Genomic DNA, 18792 nt, shown 5'->3' with positions numbered 1-18792 from the left:
TATAAAATTGACTCCATGCACAATGATAAAACACTGCAAATAAAAGTGCAGATTTGGGAAGGCTGAAAATATGCAGATGGTCATCCTGAGTTTGCAGAGGAGATAAAATGTCATTTCTGAAACAAGTATTAACCTGCCCATTTCCTCCTTAATCAATGCTGATGGACTTAGTTAGTAAATTGGCCACAATTTCGTTTTTATTCCACATGCAATGCATTCAAAAATCGATCACTGTTTAATAACAAATTAACAAGTCCTACAATAGAATATTCTGCAAGAAATTAATTACGTTTAGGATCAGATAAACAAGGCAGCTGAAAATAAATGCCCTAGTCAACTTATTAGAACATTATAATAATGTAATTTCTTAAACTATCTATGGAAATATCCATTACATATATTTCGAAGGTACACAAAAATGCTGGAGAAAAAGTCAGCGGGTGCAGCAGCATCTATGGAGCGAAGGAAATAGGCAATGTTGCCTGTTTCCTTCGCTCCATAGATGCTGCTGCACCCGCTGAGGTTCCCCAGCATTTTTGTGTACCTTCGATTTTCCAGCATCTGCAGTTCCTTCTTAAACACATATTTTGACCATCAAGAACAACAACTCGTATGCAAGCAGATTTGCTGGAGGCAGTTTTGCAAGAATGGAAATGAACCTTTGACAAATATTAAATTCAATTGATACTCCATCATTCTCAAGGACATTCTGCAAGAACATTACCTGTATAATGATAACCACTAGCAAACAAAATGTAACCAGACTCAAATTACAAAACATTATTAAACCCTTTTTACCACCCATTCATCCAATGTGTGGGATATGTGTAAGATTTGTGAAAGCAATTACAACAGGTTTTGCATGCTTGGGTGATGGATAGATTAGGCTTGTTACTATCCTATTGCCATTCCAAAGGTTGGATAGTAATGTACAGTGTTTGACTTGCAGTAGTCCTATCCATTTAAGTAACTTGATCACCAGAACTCACCTTCTCATAATGAGTCTCCATGCACAAGAAGATGGTGTATGCAGTCATACATGCCAAGCAGCCCTCCAAGTACGACTGTCCTCCCACCTTCTCAGCCTCTGCGTACAGGTTGTTTAGCACTCGGATGGTTTCTTCAAATTGCTGTCTGTCAACCTGTGGAGAGCATATTACTTAAAGGAAGGGAATTCGGAAAATCCAAGCCACGCTCCCAAACAAACGGAAGATACATCAAGACAGCTGTCAATGCTTGTGAATCTGATGTTGCCACAGAACTAAAAACAGTAACACCAAGTAGTCGAGGCAAATTGATTCTTTCAGAGAGAATTGGAATTGGAAGTGAGACTGCCAATCCCGAGCATTAAGTTAAGAAAATGTATTGTTAAACTTGAATTATTACATTTGAATGCAACAATATCTAGACGCTGAGCCAAAAGCAAGAGAGACTGAAGTCAAAACACCTTCTCACAAATACCCGATAGCAATACCTACTATGCCATAGGCAAACAGCACGGAAACAGGCCCTTCAGTTCAGTTTGAGTTTAGTTTATTGTCACGTGTACCAAGGAAAAGTGAAACGTTTTTGTTGCGTGCTATTGTATGGGGCCTCATATATATTCTTTACACAATCGGTCTCCTTACTCAATATCATGCACGACTGATGGAAAGAGAAGTAGATACATAAATGGGAAAGGTTTAGTGAGATATGGACCAAGTGCAGACAAATGGGACTGGCTTTAGATGGGCCAGCTTGATCACCATAGACAAGTTGGGATGAAGGGCCTGATTCCGTGTTGTCCGACTATAAATAGAATTGGCGTTTCAGGTTAAAGACCCTTCATAAAAATTGCAGACACCAGGAAACAAATAACTATCACGATGCATGAATGGTGATGTTGGAGAACGGAAATTGTGCAAAGGAAATTGTCCAATCCATCTCCCTCTTATCTTCCCTGCAGCTTGAAAATGACCTGTTCTCTCGCCTCCCCTTTGATATTAAACATGAATTGTCCCTTTTTTCTACAAATGTTGCCTGACCTGCTGAATGTTTTCAGCATGTTGTTTTTATTTCAGGATTTCCAGCATCTACAATTTTTTTGACTTTCTGAGAAAGACGGATTTGCCCATGAATGGAATGCAGTGCATCTTCACTTGATTGGTTCCAGACAAGGGTGGCTTCACAAAGAAACTGGGTGGAATAGATCTGCCTCCTTTGAGGTTCAGGCAACCTCATCAAAACATGCAGATATCTCTGGAACTTAATAGGCCGAGTGTGACCTGATAGAAGTTTGTAAAATGACAAGAGGCAGAGAAGGGGTCGACAGTCAGCACCTTTACCTCAGGTTGAAACATTCAAATACTACAGGGGGCATAGCTTTGATGTGAGAAGGGAAAGTTTAAAGTGGATGTGCCAGGCAAGTTTTTGATTGATACAGAGTGGTATTTGCCTGGAACACACTGCTAGGGGTGGTGGTGGAAGCAGAAACAATAGCAGCAATTAGAGGCGTTTAGCTAGACTTGTGGATATGCAGGGATATGGAGGGATATGGACCACGTGCAGGCAAAAGGGATCGGTTTAATTTGGCATCATGGTTGACATGGGCACTGTTTAACTGTACTAACCCATATCTTTTCCCTCAACATTAATTCTTTGTGCTACAAATACTTGTACCTCACATAATCTTGTAGTTGCATCTTACCCTGGTTTCCAGTTCACAAGGGAATTTAGTTTGAAATTGACACACTGTCCCACTCGAGTAATCCCTTTGAATGAAGACTTTGGATGCTAACGCTGTGTTCTGTCTCAGGTCCTGCAAGCAGTGAGTCTACAAAACACAATAGATGAAATATAGAGTTAACAAAAAAAATAACTAGAGACCTTAAACATTCGGACATTTAAACTTCCCACACCTACAGAAAGTGGGTGCAGATTGCAAAATAGATTGCAAAGCCAGATTCTGTCATTCATTGAACAAATACACACGTTACAGACAAATCATGTTCTGAATCATTTCAGAAGCCTGAGGACTACAATGGAAGCTAGTTATAGTTGCACAGGAGACATTTATCAGCAAATGAGTCGAGGCACGTGCAGAGTTGAGCAATGCTACAGTGGTGGTCACAGGTGAACTGTGGTGGAATCTGGTAGATTCCAAGCAGAAGGATGGAACTGATAACAATTTCAAAACAGTGAGGACCCTGTTTTCTCATGCCAAAAGCAGCTCATCAATTCAGATGAGGATCAACATCAAATGCTGGAGTAACTCAGCGGGGCAGGCAGCATCTCTGGAGAGAAGGAATGGGAGATGTTTCGGGTCGAGGCCCTTCTTCAGACTGATTCAGATGAGGATGTACTTAATGGAAAATGAAATCAAGCTCTTGCACAAATTTTGCAGAGGGGATTTTTTTGCTTTTCTATAAATATTACAGAGAGGGAGAGAATTTTTGTTGTTGTTTATTATGATGTTCACAGTGTACCCTGTTTACATATCTGTTGTGTTGCTGCAAGCAAGAATTTTATTGTTCCATTTCGGGACATATGACCATTAGACACTCTTGAGATGAAGAACAAAGGGTGGTCAAGATAGATTCAAGACGCCATAAGAAGCTCCAGGTGGTGGTGGAAGCAGATGCGACATCAACATGTAAGAGGCTTTTAGATGGGCGCATGGAGACGCGGGAAATGGAGGAATATGGATCAATGCAGGCAGAGGAGATTAGTTCAACTTGGCACAATGTCGGCTCAGACATTGTGGGCTGAAGCACCTGTTCCTGCACTGTTCTATGTTTATAGCTACACTGTGTTGAAAATACCAAATTCCAACAAATTGGACACTTTTTTTATTCATCTTTCGCGGTCAGATTTTATAATTAAATAGTCGTTTCCCAAAAGCGTGCATTACATAAAATAAACCCCAATGTGTCAACTGGCTAATGCAGAACAGTTTTCCTAAATAACAGAAAATATTTAGAATCAGAATAAAATGTTAGAAATAGTGTACACAAAATCCACATCACTTTTGAATCCAAAACCTGAAATGGTTTTTAACATTGAACTTGAAAACAGTCACCAGTTACAGTACATGATCGTGATGGTGATGAGAGACCAAGCTCGTGAAAATTGGTGGCTGTAAAGCAATTCAATTTGCCCGTTTTTGGGTTACACCAAAGGGATTAAGAATGGCTTTGGTGTCATACCCAGCTTTAACACCCAATGTCACAACACATTTTGCATTCACAAGACAGCCAAAATGAGCTCTGGCCCAAATTGGACTGCATTGAGGAGAAGGTTTCTAATTCAAAATAGAATAATAGCTGGCATGAAGTTTGGAAAAACTGAAACCACAGCCGTTCACAGGACATGAAACCTTTGTTAAATAGCCCTTCCATATGACTGCTCCTGTTCAATGTTTAATCCAATGCAGGTCAAGTGAATGAATAAGGAAGCACAAAGCATTTGTTGAAACATTTATCAGTCGCCAGGTTTTTGGAAATTAAGTTAGTATTTTGTGGAAGCGAGATCAGAGAGAGATGCTGAAGCAATGTACAACCTACTCCTGGAGGACCATAATCCAACAAGGGGTGTGGCACAATGGAGCAGTGAGTAGAACTGCTGCCTTACAGCTCCAGCAACCCAGGTTCAGTCTTGACCCCTGGTGCTATTTGCACTGCTTCCCTTCCTTCACGTGATCCAATTTTCTACTGCACTGCTAAAATGCAGTTTGGCAGATTAATTGGCCGCTGTGAATTGCCCCAAGTGGGTAAGTTAGTGGTCGAGCCTGGGAGGGGAAAGTGGCAAAAATGTGGGAGGAATAAAATGGATTATGGTAGGATTAGTTCAAGTTCAAGTGAGTTTATTGTCATGTGTCCCTGTATAGGGCAATGAAATCCTTGCTTTGCTTCAGCACACAGAACATCGTAGGCATTTACTACAAAACAGATAAGTATGTCCATATACCATGATATAAATATATACACACATGAATAAATAAACTGATAAAGTGCAAATAACAGATAATGGGTTATTAATAATCAGAGTTTTGTCCGAGCCAGGTTTAATAGCCTGATGGCTGTGGGGAAGTAGCTATTCCTGAACCTGGTTGTTGCAGTCTTCAGGCTCCTGTACCTTATACCTGAAGGTAGCGGGGAGATGAGTGTGTGGCCAGGATGGTGTGGGTCTTTGATGATACCGCCAGCTTTTTTGAGGCAGCGACTGCGATAAATCCCCTCGATGGAAGGAAGGTCAGAGCCGATGGTGGACTGGGCAGTGTTTACTACTTTTTGTAGTCTTTTCCTCTCCAGGGCGCTCAAATTGCCGAACCAGGCCACGATGCAACCGGTCAGCATGCTCTCTACTGTGCACCTGTAGAAGTTAGAGAGTGTCCTCCTTGATAAACCGACTCTCTGTAATTAGTACAAAAGCTTGTGCTTAACGGCATGCACTGACTCGATGGGCCTATTTCTGTGCCATATCCCTGTGACACTTGATAATCAGTATCCTAGGACAAGCAGCAAAATACAATAATTTTTTGTATCATTCTGCTGTGGCGAACATATGACAGAGTCTCAGGGGATTTGTTGGTTATTTTCTTCGTGGAAAAATAGCATGTGATGGTAAACGCACACATTAGAAATCAAAGTATTGATGTTGGCAATTAGAGGAGATGATCTATAAATGGACAGCACATTCCCTTCTGATAAGTGTGACATGTGAGATATTAGTCATGTTCCCAGACCATAGAAAATCTTTATGCTCCTGCAATTCGACATCCATCAAAAATCTCACTGTATGCAAGAGATTTAAATATCGTACGTAAAGAAATACCAGATCCAGTGACGCCTCTTTTGGTGTATTTTTTATTACAACTACCTCAATAAAGAGGAAAATGATATGGTGGAATTCTGATTTGTACTCATGACAGATTTAACTGCCGACACTTGGGACTGAATCTCAACTCACAAAACAGGCTTCCTGCCGTCAGGTTAAATTGAAACATCCACCATCGCCAGTCTCCCAGCCGCAGGTTCTAGCAGTGTCAGACTGAGGGAGGTGACAAATTCACACGTATGAAGGAGCTTGATAGTCGAGTATAATGAGATTGGTTGCGTTCATTTTTAAACAGTTATCATATTTTAACTCGAGCCCGCTAGGGCTCAGTGCTGGCAGGTATAAAATTACAGGACTGTAATTGTTAATATTGGAGTCATGGGAGTCAAATGACATCAATTAATTCAGTGGGAAAACCAGCAGCTTGAAAATATTCACGAAACAGTCTAACTCACTCCTTTCAACTTACTGGTAGACATAAATGCTGGAGAAATTCAGCGGGTGAGGCAGCATCTATGGAACAAAGGAAATAGGCAACGTTTCGGGCCGAAACCCTTCTTCTGTCTGAAGAAGGGTTTCGGCCCGAAACGTTGCCTATTTCCTTCGCTCCATAGATGCTGCTTCACCCACTAAGTTTCTCCAGCATTTTTGTCTACCTTCGATTTTCCAGCATCTGCAGTTCCTTCTTAAACCTTGCAACTTACTGTTAGCTTCATGAAGTAAATTAAGTTGATATTGTACTAACTGCAGAGGGCAAAGAAAGTAACATTGTTGTAGACCAGTGATTCCCAACCTTTGGGGCCATGGCAAATTTCAGGGGGGCCACAGAAAAAATGTGGGATTTAGGGGCCACAGAAAAAATGTGGGATTTAGGGGGCCACAGAGCTACCACACTGTTGCCTCCTAAATTTCAGTTCTAATAAATTTAAATCTATGTAGTTGAAATATTTTTGATATTTGTGGAATAGAATAAAAGAGAATTAAAAGACACTGATGTTTTTTATGGAAGGTATTATAATATTGAAGTACTTTTTTTCTGTTAATAATGTCAAGGGGGGGGGGGCACAGAAAAATTAAAAGATCCTAAGGGGGCCATGAGCTAAAAAAGGTTGGGAACCACTGCTGTAGACAAACCAAAAATAGGGCTCTTGCTTAACTTTTTGTCCCTGTTGCCAGCAGGGCAACCTTGACAGCTTTTTAGGTTGCCAAATGACAGTTTAGGTGGTCATTTAAGACGGGTTGCATGGAGCGGGTGATAATGTGCTTGGACGAAGTGCGTAGTTACCAGTTGGAATTATGCTCAATAAAGCATTCACATATTATGTTCAAGAAGGAACTGCAGATGCTGGAAAATCGAAGGTAAACAAAATGCTGGAGAAACTCAGCAGTTGCAGCAGCATCTATGGAGCGAAGGAAATAGGCAACGGTTCAGGCTGAAATCCATCAGTTTGAAGAAGGGTTTCGACCCGAAACGTTGCCCATTTCCTTCGCTCCATAGATGCTGCCACATCCGCTGAGTTTCTCCAGCATTTTGTCTACGTTCACATATTATTTCTGCTTCAAATAAAGTCACAAACTAAACATATTCACCAATCAAGACATTATATATACCGCAATGACATGCAGCAAAATTAGAATACAATATCTCAACTCTTTTACATATTGCAATTGATGCAAGCATGTTTTCTGTGAAGGACCAAAAATGATCATGACATGGCCATAGCATGGGTTGTTATTGCTATTGGCACAGAAACACTCGCTACCCACATAATTTATCCACAACAAAATATACAGGTTGCAAGGAAATTTCTAAAGGCATTTCATGATAATAGCTGTTAAAGCCGACTATACCCATCTGACAGGTTAAACATTACACTAACTGACAAGAGACGGCCAAAGGACATAACTGCAGCAAATGTTCTTTTGGTAATATGTTTAAAGGTGTCAAAACAAATAATAACTTTGGGAATTAAAACACATTTGATTGCATTCCGTTATCAAACATAGTCAATGTTCGCTCTGAAGACCCTGAAGCACAATAGGGTCAGGGGGTGTGTGAATCAGTGCGGGGTGGATAGATGGCGGGGGGGGGGGGGGGGGGATTGAGAAGGCAATCAGTGCAGAATGGATGGATTGAGGCAGGTGAATTAGTACGTGTTGGTTGGAGTATGTAAAATTGTGAGGGGAGATGTCAGTGGTGTTGAATGGGGGTCAGTACACAGGATGAATGGGGGTAGATGCAAATGCTGGAGAAACTCAGCGGGTGAGGCAGCATCTATGGAGCTAAGGAAATGTGCAACGTTTCGGGGCGAGACCCTTCTTCAAACTGTTCCTCCCATTCTTCCTGAATGGGAGGGGGGGATCAGTACAGGGATGGATGGGGGGGGGGGGATGAATGGGGGGGGGGGGGTCAGTCAGCACAGGATGGGGGGGGGGGGGGGGGGGGGGTCAGGGGGGATGAATGTACAGGATGGAGTACAGGATGGGGGGGGGGGGGGTCAGGACTGAGGATCGGAGGGTCTGTGCAGGATGAATGGGTAATCACTACAGGATGAATGAAGGGATCGGTCTAGGATGAATGGTGAATCAGTGCGGGATGCATGAGGGGATCAGTACAGGGTGAATGGGGCATCACTACAGGATGAATGGGGGGGGGGGGATTGGTGCAGGGTAAATGGAGGGTGGGTCAGTAAGGGATGCATGGGAGGATCAGTGCAGGATGAATTAAGTGCTTTCACTACTCCTCCCACACGTCGAGGCCTGAATAGAGGAGGAGGGAATAGGAATCAGGGTGCGGGATTCCTTCCATAAGAGGGGTGGAGGGGGGCTTACAAGGGAGAGAGACGGTGTGGGGATGTGCAGAGGAGGCGATGCAGCCGCGCTCCTGGGCCGCTGCCCGCTGCCTTGCCCGTCATGTCGCTTCCAAAGTGCCCCTTCCCCTCCCACGCCACCTAGTATCTTTGTGCAGCTCAAAAGATACTATAGGGAATGTCGTGCAGCTGCTTCAGACACGGAAGGTCTCCACCTCCCCCTCCCTCTCCAGAGACGCTGCCTGACCCACCGAGGGGTTTGAAAGTGCCATTGGCAGTTTTGTAAGCAGTGCGATAGCGGCCAAATATCTTATAGCGGAGATCTTTGATAGCGGCCTCAAATCCGCCACTCAGTCGCGGCCGCTGTCGCTGCTGTTCGGAGCCCGTCATTCGCTTCGACCCTTCGCCACCACGCACCTAGTATCTTTGCCCCACAATCAAAGATACTAGACGAATGCAGCCGCCACCACCGACACGAAACGTCACGTTCCTATTCTCCAGAGACGCTGCCTGACCCACAGAGTTACTCCAGTTTTTTGTGTCTATCGGTATAACCCAGTATTTGATTGCCAAGCCGGGCAAAATGAGTCGACATTTAGGTTGCCCGGCTGCACTTTGAGTGGTCAATGGCACCCGGGCAACCTCTAATTTCGAGCCCTGAAAAAGGTAAAAGCAATTGACGGTATATCCAGTGGACTGCTCAGTCAGACAAGATGGTACAAGACAGATGAATTAACACAAATGATTTCAAAGAATCATTGCAACTTCAAAATATGTTGCCGTGCTTTTTCAAAATAATTATGATGGAATTTGATGAACTAACTAATTAGAAAGATGATTCGAAGCGCTGCCAGATTTTACTATCATATTAAAAGGATGCAACAGAGCAGGTACAGCTATTTAACGTTTATCTGAAGCTGTCTCATATAATAGCTAAGCAATAGTTTGACAAAATTAGTCTCAGAATCTTGCCGAACAAACCCTGTCAGACATCAGCAGCAATATTCGCTCCAACTGACAGGAATACTGCGAGGAAATAGCCCCGAGAGAACGTGAAGGTGTTGCACAAATGCACTTGACATTAAGCCACACTAGATATTAGAAAACCAGTAAGAAGATACTGCATTTGGAACCAATTGAATATTACTACTCTGAAATATCGATCGATTAAGAAAATATTTAACAGCCTGCAGTTTATGATGGCAGCTGAACAACTTTCACTCTAGTGTGTAACTCAATTCCACCTAAACAAAATCATATCACATCCACAAATGACTGAGCATTCAACAAACAGAGTGAAAGCACATCAGTTTAGTTACCAGACGAGCCAAAGATCCAAGTTCAAATCCAACTACGGCAAATGTGGAATTCAGAAAAGCAAACACTGCATTTAGCAATAATGACCATGAAACAACTAATTGTCGAAAAAAAATCCTCCTGGATCATTCACCAGCCATTCTTAATCAATCTAAACTGCACGTGACTGACACTTATCCCATGTGGAGGACTTTAAAACTCCCTGGAAGCGGCTGAGAAAACCACTCAGTTGGATCATTACCAATAAAATCACAGAGACCTCCAGGTTTTGACTAGCGCTTCCAATGCAGTTGGCCTTGCAAAGTCTTCCTCACAAACATCTCAAACTAGTGTCTAAATTGGGAGCACTGTCCAAGACACTAGTCTGGCAATAGACTATTACTCAGCACAGCTCTGTTCCACAGAGAGGACAGGTCCATCAGTGGTGATGGCGGATCAGAAAGGAGGGAATTGCAGCAGGCCTCTTCAACATTGATTCCAGACCTCACAAAGTCTCATTGCATCGTCAAACATGAGGAGGGAAACCTTTCTGTCTGCTATGTCGCCAACAATGAACAAGTTCATCAGTGATAGGGGCAGAATTAGGCCTTTCGACCCATCAAGTCTACTTCGCCATTCATTCAAAGCTGATCTATCTTCCCCTCTCAACCCCATTCTCCAGCCTTCTCCCCATAACCCTACTAATCAAAAATGTGTCAATCTCTGCCTTAAAAATATCCATTGACTTGGCCTCCACAAACATCTGTGGCAATTAATTACACAGATTGACCACCCTTGGACTAAAGAAATTTCTCCTCATCTCCTTTCTAAAGATACGTCCTTTTATTCTGAAGCTATGGTCTCTGGCCCTGGACCTCCCACTAGTGCAGGGGTGAGGAACCTTCTAGGCCATTAAGTGCGGCCTTTTGAATGAATCCAAATTTTGGAGAACAAATCCTTTTATTTTTATTGAAGAAGGAACTGCAGATGTTGGAAAATCGAAGGTGGACAAAAATGCTGAAGAAACTGAGCGGGTGAGGTCTGAAGAAGGGTCTCGACCCGAAACGTCGCCTATTTCCTTCGCTCCATAGATGCTGCCTAACCCGCTGAGTTTCTCCAGCTTTATTATCTACCTTTTATTTTTATTAATATGTTTCTGTTCGTCTTTTATTATTTTAATTTTAATCTTAAAATAAATGTACTTAAAACACCAAAGAGTAAAAGAAGATTCAACAAAATAATCCTCCCCGACTGACGACCACAATTAAAACATTAGTAAGTCATGAGGACTATTTTAGCAAAATTATGTACATTTTGAAGTATATCTAATTGAAGTTTCTTGGTAGCGGCCTTATTAGATTACAGCTAACTTAATGCGGCATTCCATCATGAAAAGGTTCCCCACCCCTGCACTAGTGGAAACATCCTCTCCACATCAACTCTATCCAAGTATTTCACTATTGGCAGAAGATCTGAAAGTAGCTAGGACACAGAATGTACTACTCAGTGCCCTCCATAATGTTTGTGACAAAGACCCATCATTTATTTATTTGCCTCTTTACTCCACAATTTGAGATTTGTAATAGAAAAAAAATCACTTGTGGTTAAAGTGCACATTGTCAGATTTTATTAAAGGCCATTTTTATACATTTTGGTTTCACCATGTAGAAATTACCGCTGTATTTATACATCGTCCCCCCCATTTCAGGGCACCATAATGTTTGGGACACATGGCTTCACAGGTGTTTGTAATTGCTCAGGTGTGTTTAATTGCCTCTTTAATGCAGGTACAAGAGAGCTCTCAGCACCAAGTCTTTCCTCCAGTCTTTCCATCACCTTTGGAAACTTTTATTGCTGTTTATCAACATGAGGACCAAAGTTGTGCCAATGAAAGTCAAAGAAGCCATTATGAGACAAAGTTCCATTCCTTTTGCAACTCCTCGCTAATGAAGGAGCCCCACCTGCATGCAGAAAGCACAAAACCACTTTCACACACGGCAGAGAGGTGGCAATGAACATTCGTAACACAGAAGACCCAAGCAATGACCACCTCCAAGAACACAGAGAATCCAGTTCCCTATATTCAAAGATCAATGACACTACCTTCAACAAGTCCCCTCCAATCAATATCCTGGGGTCGATATTGACCAGAAACTGAAGAGGGCAAGATATGTTTAGTTTAGAGATACAGCACGGAAACAGGCCCTTCGCACTGACTTGTGATCCTCGCATACTGATACTATCCTACACACGCTAGGGACAATTTACATATTTACCAAGCCAATTAGCCTACAAACACAATAATAATTGATGCAAATACAACAAGTGCAGGACTTTGGCTGGGTATCCTAGTGTGAGTGACTTCTATCCTGACATCACAAGGCACATGTGCAAGGGAAATCTTCACATTTGTCTGTATAAGTACAGTGCCAAAAATAATGAAGAATGCCTGAATCGTCCAGGTCAAAGTTGCCTGTTTGTTTGGTTCCCCATCCTCCTCTCTCACCATTCTTTGCCCCCACCACTGACACACAGGCAGCTATGCACAAATTACATTGCTGTAGCTACTCCCACAGCCGCCTCATGATGCCTGCAAACTCCTGCAGCTCCCCCTTCAAGTCAATGGAACTCCTTTCCCAACAACTTGGTGGGAGCACCTTTATCAAGACAAGGAGGCTTCCTAGAACCACGTTTACAAGAACAATAACTGCTGCCTGTGCCAGTGACATCCAGATCCCCAAAAACACATCTCTGAGAGAATCTAGATGGTTGCATGACTTGGCAATAGATTTTGTTTTTGTCTCTTCAGTGGTATAATCTGATGGAGGATGTGTTTGGCTTTTCATTTACATTGAAGGATTCTGTACATGATTTTTGAATCTCTGCATCTCAAAATCAGAACTCAACTAATCTCCAGGCGTTTGCTTTAAGTTACAGATTCTTGTCACACAGGTTTTCAAAAAGTGTCAACTTGCCACTTGTAGGAATGCACATTCATATCATAATGACATGAGATTGTAATCTCGTTGATTAACAATTATCTGCTTTCCATCCAACAACACATCACCCCTGCCTTCCCACACGTCAATTACTCACAAGGCTAATGTTTGGATCTATTTAGCTTCTGATACTAAGCCTTGTATATTTCTATATTTGTTATAAAGCTCGTTATCATAAGTCATATTTGCCTACGCTTCCTGAAAGAGAGGAATTCCACAATCATCTCAAAATCTGACCAAGTCATTGCTGTACAGGAGACCAATATATTCAGTCCATGTCAGCTCTGCTCAGCGCAAATCATTCATTTCCATTCGCCCCCTTGCTCAAGCCCTATCTAATTTCCTTTTGAAATCTCGATGTAAAGATGCTTATCAACTTTCACTCCTGATCCCAACACCCCCTGCCCCAGATGCACCTTTCAGTAATCCATAACCAAATATCACTGACATAAATATTGATTTTAACAAGTAAGTTTTTGTGTTTAGATTTATCATTGTCACATCTAACAAGGTACAGGGAAACGGTATTTTTAACATGCTATTCAAAACAGATCAGATGTATCATGCATAAATACAATTAAGTCCAACTCAAGTATAATAGATAGAAGAAAGGGAAGATAGAGTGCGGAACAGAATATCATTCTCAGCATTGTGGCACATCAGTTCCAAAGGCAAAGTCCAATGTCTGCAATGGGGTGGCGGTGAATCACACAGTATCCTAGCTCATGGAAAGGCCTCTCAGAAGCCTGATAACAGAGGGGACAAAGCTGCCCCAGGTGTGGTGTGCATGCTTTCATGCCGATTAAACAAACACAAACTCCACCACTACCCCTTCTTTCAGATAGACACAAAGTGCTGGAGTAACTCAGCGGGTCAGGCAGCATCTCTGGAGAAAAAGGATGGGTAACGATTCGGGTCAGGACCCTTCTTCAGACCCTGAATGAGTCTGAAAAACGATCCCGACCCAAATTACATCAATCCCTTTTCTCCAAAAATGCTGCCTTGCCTGCTGAGTTACTTCAGTACTTTGTATCTATCTTTTATGTAAACCAGCATATACAGTTCCTTTTTTCAGAGTGACTAAACCCCCATGCGTTCATTACTCAGGGATTGTGCAAGCTTTGACTGAAAGGGAGTGAAGTCCCAGGTTATTATGCCTTTCCTAGTGATTATTTGTTGAACACAAACCTAACTCGTGATCTTTCCTCATCACTGACCTTGCCCCCATCCCCTCCCCTCACCCACCCTGAGACGGCAAGGCAGCAACAGTAGAAGCTGTGGCAAGATCATGAGGGGAGAGAATAGATGAAGGGAGGGGAGAGGACAACAGACGAGATGAGGGGAGGGGAGAGGAGAATGTATGAGATGCGGGAGGGGAGGGAAGAATAGATGAGAGGAGAAGAAAATATAGATAAGAGGGAATGGAATAGGGGAGGGGGGAGCAGGGAGAAGAAGAAGAGAGGGGGAGAAGAGGAGAGGGGGGAAGCGGAGAGGGAAGGAGAGGGGAGGAGAGGGGGGAGGAGAGGGGAGAGGAGAGGAGAAGAGAGAAGGGAGGAGAAGGGAGAAGAAGAGGGGAGAGGGAGAGGGGAGGGGAGGGGAGAGGGAGAAGAGGGAGAAGAGGGGAGAAGAGGGGAGAAGAGGGAGGGGAGAAGAGGGGAGGGGGGGAGAGGAGGGGAGAGGAGAGGAGAGGGAAGGGGAGGAGGGGAGAGGAGAGGAGAGGAATGAAGAAGAGGAGAGGGAAGAGGAGAGGGAGGAGGAGAGGAAGGGGAGGGGAGGGGAGGGGAGGAGAGAAGAGGAGAGGGGAGGAGAGAGGAGGGTAAAAGAGAAGGGGAGAGGGGAGAAGAGGAGAGAGGAGAAGAGAAGAGGGTAAAAGAGAAGGGGAGGAGGGGAGGAGAGGGGAGAAGAGGGGAGGGGAGAAGAGGGGAGTGGACAGATTAAGGAGGCGAGGCCCCGGACCATCCACCACCCCGGGTTTCCCCGCCACCTGCAGCGCCGCCAGACTAACACCCCCCCTCGGTCCCGCCACCCCGTCACCGCGCGCCCCGACGCCCAAACCCCGTCCACCCGCCGCGCATCCCCATCCCTCACCTCCGCCATCTTGAACCGCAGCCTGCTTCCGGGTTGCCGCGTCCCACAGACACGATTCCCCCCCCTGCCGCCAAATGGCGAACTAAAGGGCCGCCCTCCACCGACTGTCCCTCTCAACTTCTCCAGCCAACAAACTATTGCAGTTTACAAATATACATTTACATTAAATTCCGCTGCACTATTTAGTTTGAATATATATATATATATATATACATATATATATATATATATATAAAATATAAGATATCCTATTTATCCTGAATATATATATATATATATATATAATATATGATATGCTTTTATTTAAACAACATTTTTTGCATTATTCAGGTTCAATTGCATTATTTTTCAATATTTTCACATCGAGAATCTCTCCCTGGGATAATTTCGAAAATGATAAATTCGTTAACACTGTAATTTAATGCAGAATAGAACAAGCATTCTGCAGTATCAATATATATATTATTGTATAAAATTAGTTATTCGGGTATTTTCAATGCATAGTGCATGACAAATAAAATTACTGAACTATAAATTTCAGGAAAAACACAACCGTGTTTTATGTAAAGCTCCAGCAATTGATAATTTCTCATCCCAAAGCGCATGATAATTAAAACTCTTGACTTGTTCCCAAGAATTTCTCCTGCAGTTCCATCTAACTCATCTCAGCCTTTCAACATTATTTTTCCTTTTATTTCCTCTCATGTTTCTGGTTTCCTCTTGAAAATGTTTGAGTCATCTTCCACTGGGTATAATATTTCAGTGAATAAGAATTTCCTTCTCAGATTCCTTTATTATTATTAACATTACATAATAATTTTTTTATTGCAACTTTACATTTTAATCTCATTTTTGCTAATATATCCTGCCTTTTTCTTACCACAGACCTACCTCGATATTCACTCACCCCTAATTCTAGATATTTTTAAATGCATTTATCTCTAATTGTTTTCTATTTCAGTAAAAAAATAATCAAATGAAACATTATCTATGGAATTCTTTGCCACAGAAGGCAGTGGAGGCCAATTCACTGAATTCACTGAATGTTTTCAAGAAAGAGTTAGATTTCGCTCTTAGGGCTAAAGGGATCAAGGGAGCTCTTAGGGCTAAAGGGATCAAGGGATATGGGGGAAAACAGGAACGGGGTACTGATTTTAGATGATCAGCCATGATCATATTGAATGGCGGTGCTGGCTTGAAGGGCTGAATGGCCTACTCATGCACCTATTTTCTATGGTAGACAAAAATGCTGGAGAAGCTCAGTGTGTGTGGCAGCATCTATGGAGCGAAGGAAATAGGCAACGTTTCGGGCTAAAACCCTTCTTCAGACCTATTTTCTATGTTTCTATTAACTTTGTGTCAATGTTTGCACATTTTTCCGGACCTCTTTGGCAGCCAGCATTTTTGGTTTGTTCTACCTTATTAGCTTCCTTTTTTTTTAGTTTTAGTAGTAAAAATAACCCTTGGATCCCTTTGATTTCCTAATCGAGATGTCTCACTGTTTAATGCTTTTTAAGATTTGGGATTTTATCGAATTCAACTTAATTCCACGAAAAGAAGTTAGCAGGATGGTTAGTTGGACAGAGGAATTCACATTGAAAGGATGAGGCCTATGTTGCTGTGGGAGAGCATTGTAGTAGTTGTACACGCGTTAATTAGTGGCAGTTCGAAGATGATAACAGACAAAGAAGCAGACTGTTTTGCTACTAGCAAAGCTACTGTGTATGACAAGCAGGTTCGGCTGTGTTCATGGGCACAGAACAATTGTTACATAACCTCGTCTATTCTCTTTTTTAGCTTCCCGGACCAATTTCAAATTCTCCAATAAAGATAGATACAAAATGCTGGTGTAACTCAGTGGGGCAGGCAGCATCTCTGGAGAGAAGGGTGATGTTGATACCCTTCATCAGACATAGAGTCAGTGGAGATGGAGACTAGAAATATGGAAGGGTAAGGTGTGTAAACGACAGATCAAAGCAGACAATGCTCAAGAAAATATAGAATGCTTCATTGTTGGCTATGGGGAAAGTGGCAATGAGGCACACGGTCAGTACAATTAATCAGGAGGACAGTGAAACCAAAGATCCTATAGCGGAGCAAGATAGACCACTCCTGCTAAATGCAATGGGCTGACGTGCAGTATGCAACGGAACAGAACGTGGGCCTTTTTTTCATCCATTTCAGTAACACGACCCGACTCGCAGTGTAATCAACATTTAATAAATTTAAATTCTGAAAATGAGGAGAAGATTTTTACCAAATAACTTTTATTTTACCAGGATGTTTCCGTAACCGGCTTCCATCTCCGCACTAGTTATCTCGCACCCTTGCTCTGCTATGGGATCTTTGGTGCGGAGACGGAAGCCGGTTATGGAAATGGGGCTGAAAATTACCCATGAATCTGCCCATGACCGTACTACGTCTTTAGACATGAGTCCAGGGGTGGCACTGGGGAAAAGGATGGAGAAACTGAGTTTGGGGGAGAAAAAGTAGTCAAGAAGGCTTTCGTTACATTGGCCTTCATCAATCAGAGTATTGAGTGTAGAAGTTGGAAGGTCATGTCATGGTTGTATTAGACATTGGTGAGGCCATGTTTGGGGTATTGTGTTCAGGTTTGGGCACCATGTTGTAGGAAAGATGCTGGAAAGTGCAGAGAAGATTTACCAGGATGTTGCCAGGACTTGAGGACCTGAGTTGTTGGGAGAGGTTGAGCATACTAAGACTTTATTCCTTGGAGTGCAGATGGATGAGGAGTGATCTCATAGAGTTGTACAAGAGGATGAGAGGAATAGATTGGTTAAATGCACAGAGTCTTTTGCCCGGAGTAGGGGAATCAAGAACCAGAGGACATAGATTCAAAGTGAGGAGGAAAAGATTTAATAGGAACCCGATGGGTACGTTTTTTATACAAATGGTGGCGGACTGGCCAGGGTGTCAGCTTGCCCGATGGCAAGTGGGCCCCTGATAAAGTGTGCCCCCTATATCAAGTGGGGCCCTGATGAAGTGGGCCCCCTTTGTCTCCTGGCAACCAATATTTTTAGAACCAGTCTGCCACTGGGTGGCGGGTATATGGAACGAGCAGTCGGAAGAGGCAGTTATTATCATAATATTTCAGACATTTGGACAGGTACATGGATACGATAGATTTAGAGGATTTTGTCCAAGTGCGGGCAGGTAGGACTCGTATTGATGGGGCTTGCTGGTCGGCATGAGCAAAGTGGGCTGAAGGGCCTGTTTCCACGCCAAGACTCTCTGTCTCTGATTCTATGGGAGGGGGATAGGGGTGGTTTAGCGGTTCCCTAAACTTGGAGGAATCAATGTTTTATCGTTGGGTTGTCAGTAGGCCAAGTGGAATATGAGGTGCTGTGCACAGGTGAGAATTCATCATCAATATTTTAGCCTGCAATGAATATTATAGGCCGTGAGTGCCTTGCTTGAAGATTGCAAATAATCACATGTGTTTAAACCACTTGTGACCTGTCGCGGCTATGGCAAGGATTACCTAACAGAGTTCCATGAGCATCCAAAGAGCACCGCAGGATATGCATTTTATGCTGGCGAAAGGGGAATTGTGCCAATTTAAGAATAGCACAGAAAACAAAATGTTTTCCCTTTATAGCATGATGTTTTGGCAACCGGCATTCATATTTGGGACAACAGTGGAAAGTTCTAAGTACATTTTCATGTGGTATTCGGCATGCAATGATTCCACTCCGGAGAATATAATTCGTTTTTTTTTAGAAGCACATAAAAAAATAGAATTGGGTCATACACAGAGGGTAGAC

At 42.8% G+C, this 18792-nt stretch overlaps 1 protein-coding gene across 2 annotated transcripts in view; it reads right to left on the bottom strand.

The window, feature by feature from the left end:
* The window catches only part of golga7 (golgin A7), a 38170-nt gene extending 23102 nt beyond the window's left edge, over positions 1–15068 (bottom strand). For both annotated transcript variants that reach the window (XM_055662162.1, XM_055662163.1), the window contains exons 1-3: positions 15008–15068; positions 2687–2812; positions 990–1142 (exon numbers count right to left, since the gene is read on the bottom strand). In XM_055662162.1, the coding sequence (XP_055518137.1) occupies positions 990–1142; positions 2687–2812; positions 15008–15016 (288 nt within the window). In that variant the 5' untranslated portion in view covers positions 15017–15068. The remainder of the gene's footprint in view (positions 1–989; positions 1143–2686; positions 2813–15007) is intronic.
* Between the last annotated feature and the right edge of the window lie 3724 nt (positions 15069–18792).

Source organism: Leucoraja erinacea, chromosome 35 (assembly GCF_028641065.1).
Source record: "Leucoraja erinacea ecotype New England chromosome 35, Leri_hhj_1, whole genome shotgun sequence".
NCBI lineage: Eukaryota > Metazoa > Chordata > Chondrichthyes > Rajiformes > Rajidae > Leucoraja > Leucoraja erinaceus.
Note: the sequence above shows the minus strand (reverse complement) of the source record. Positions and strands in the feature narration are given on the sequence as shown.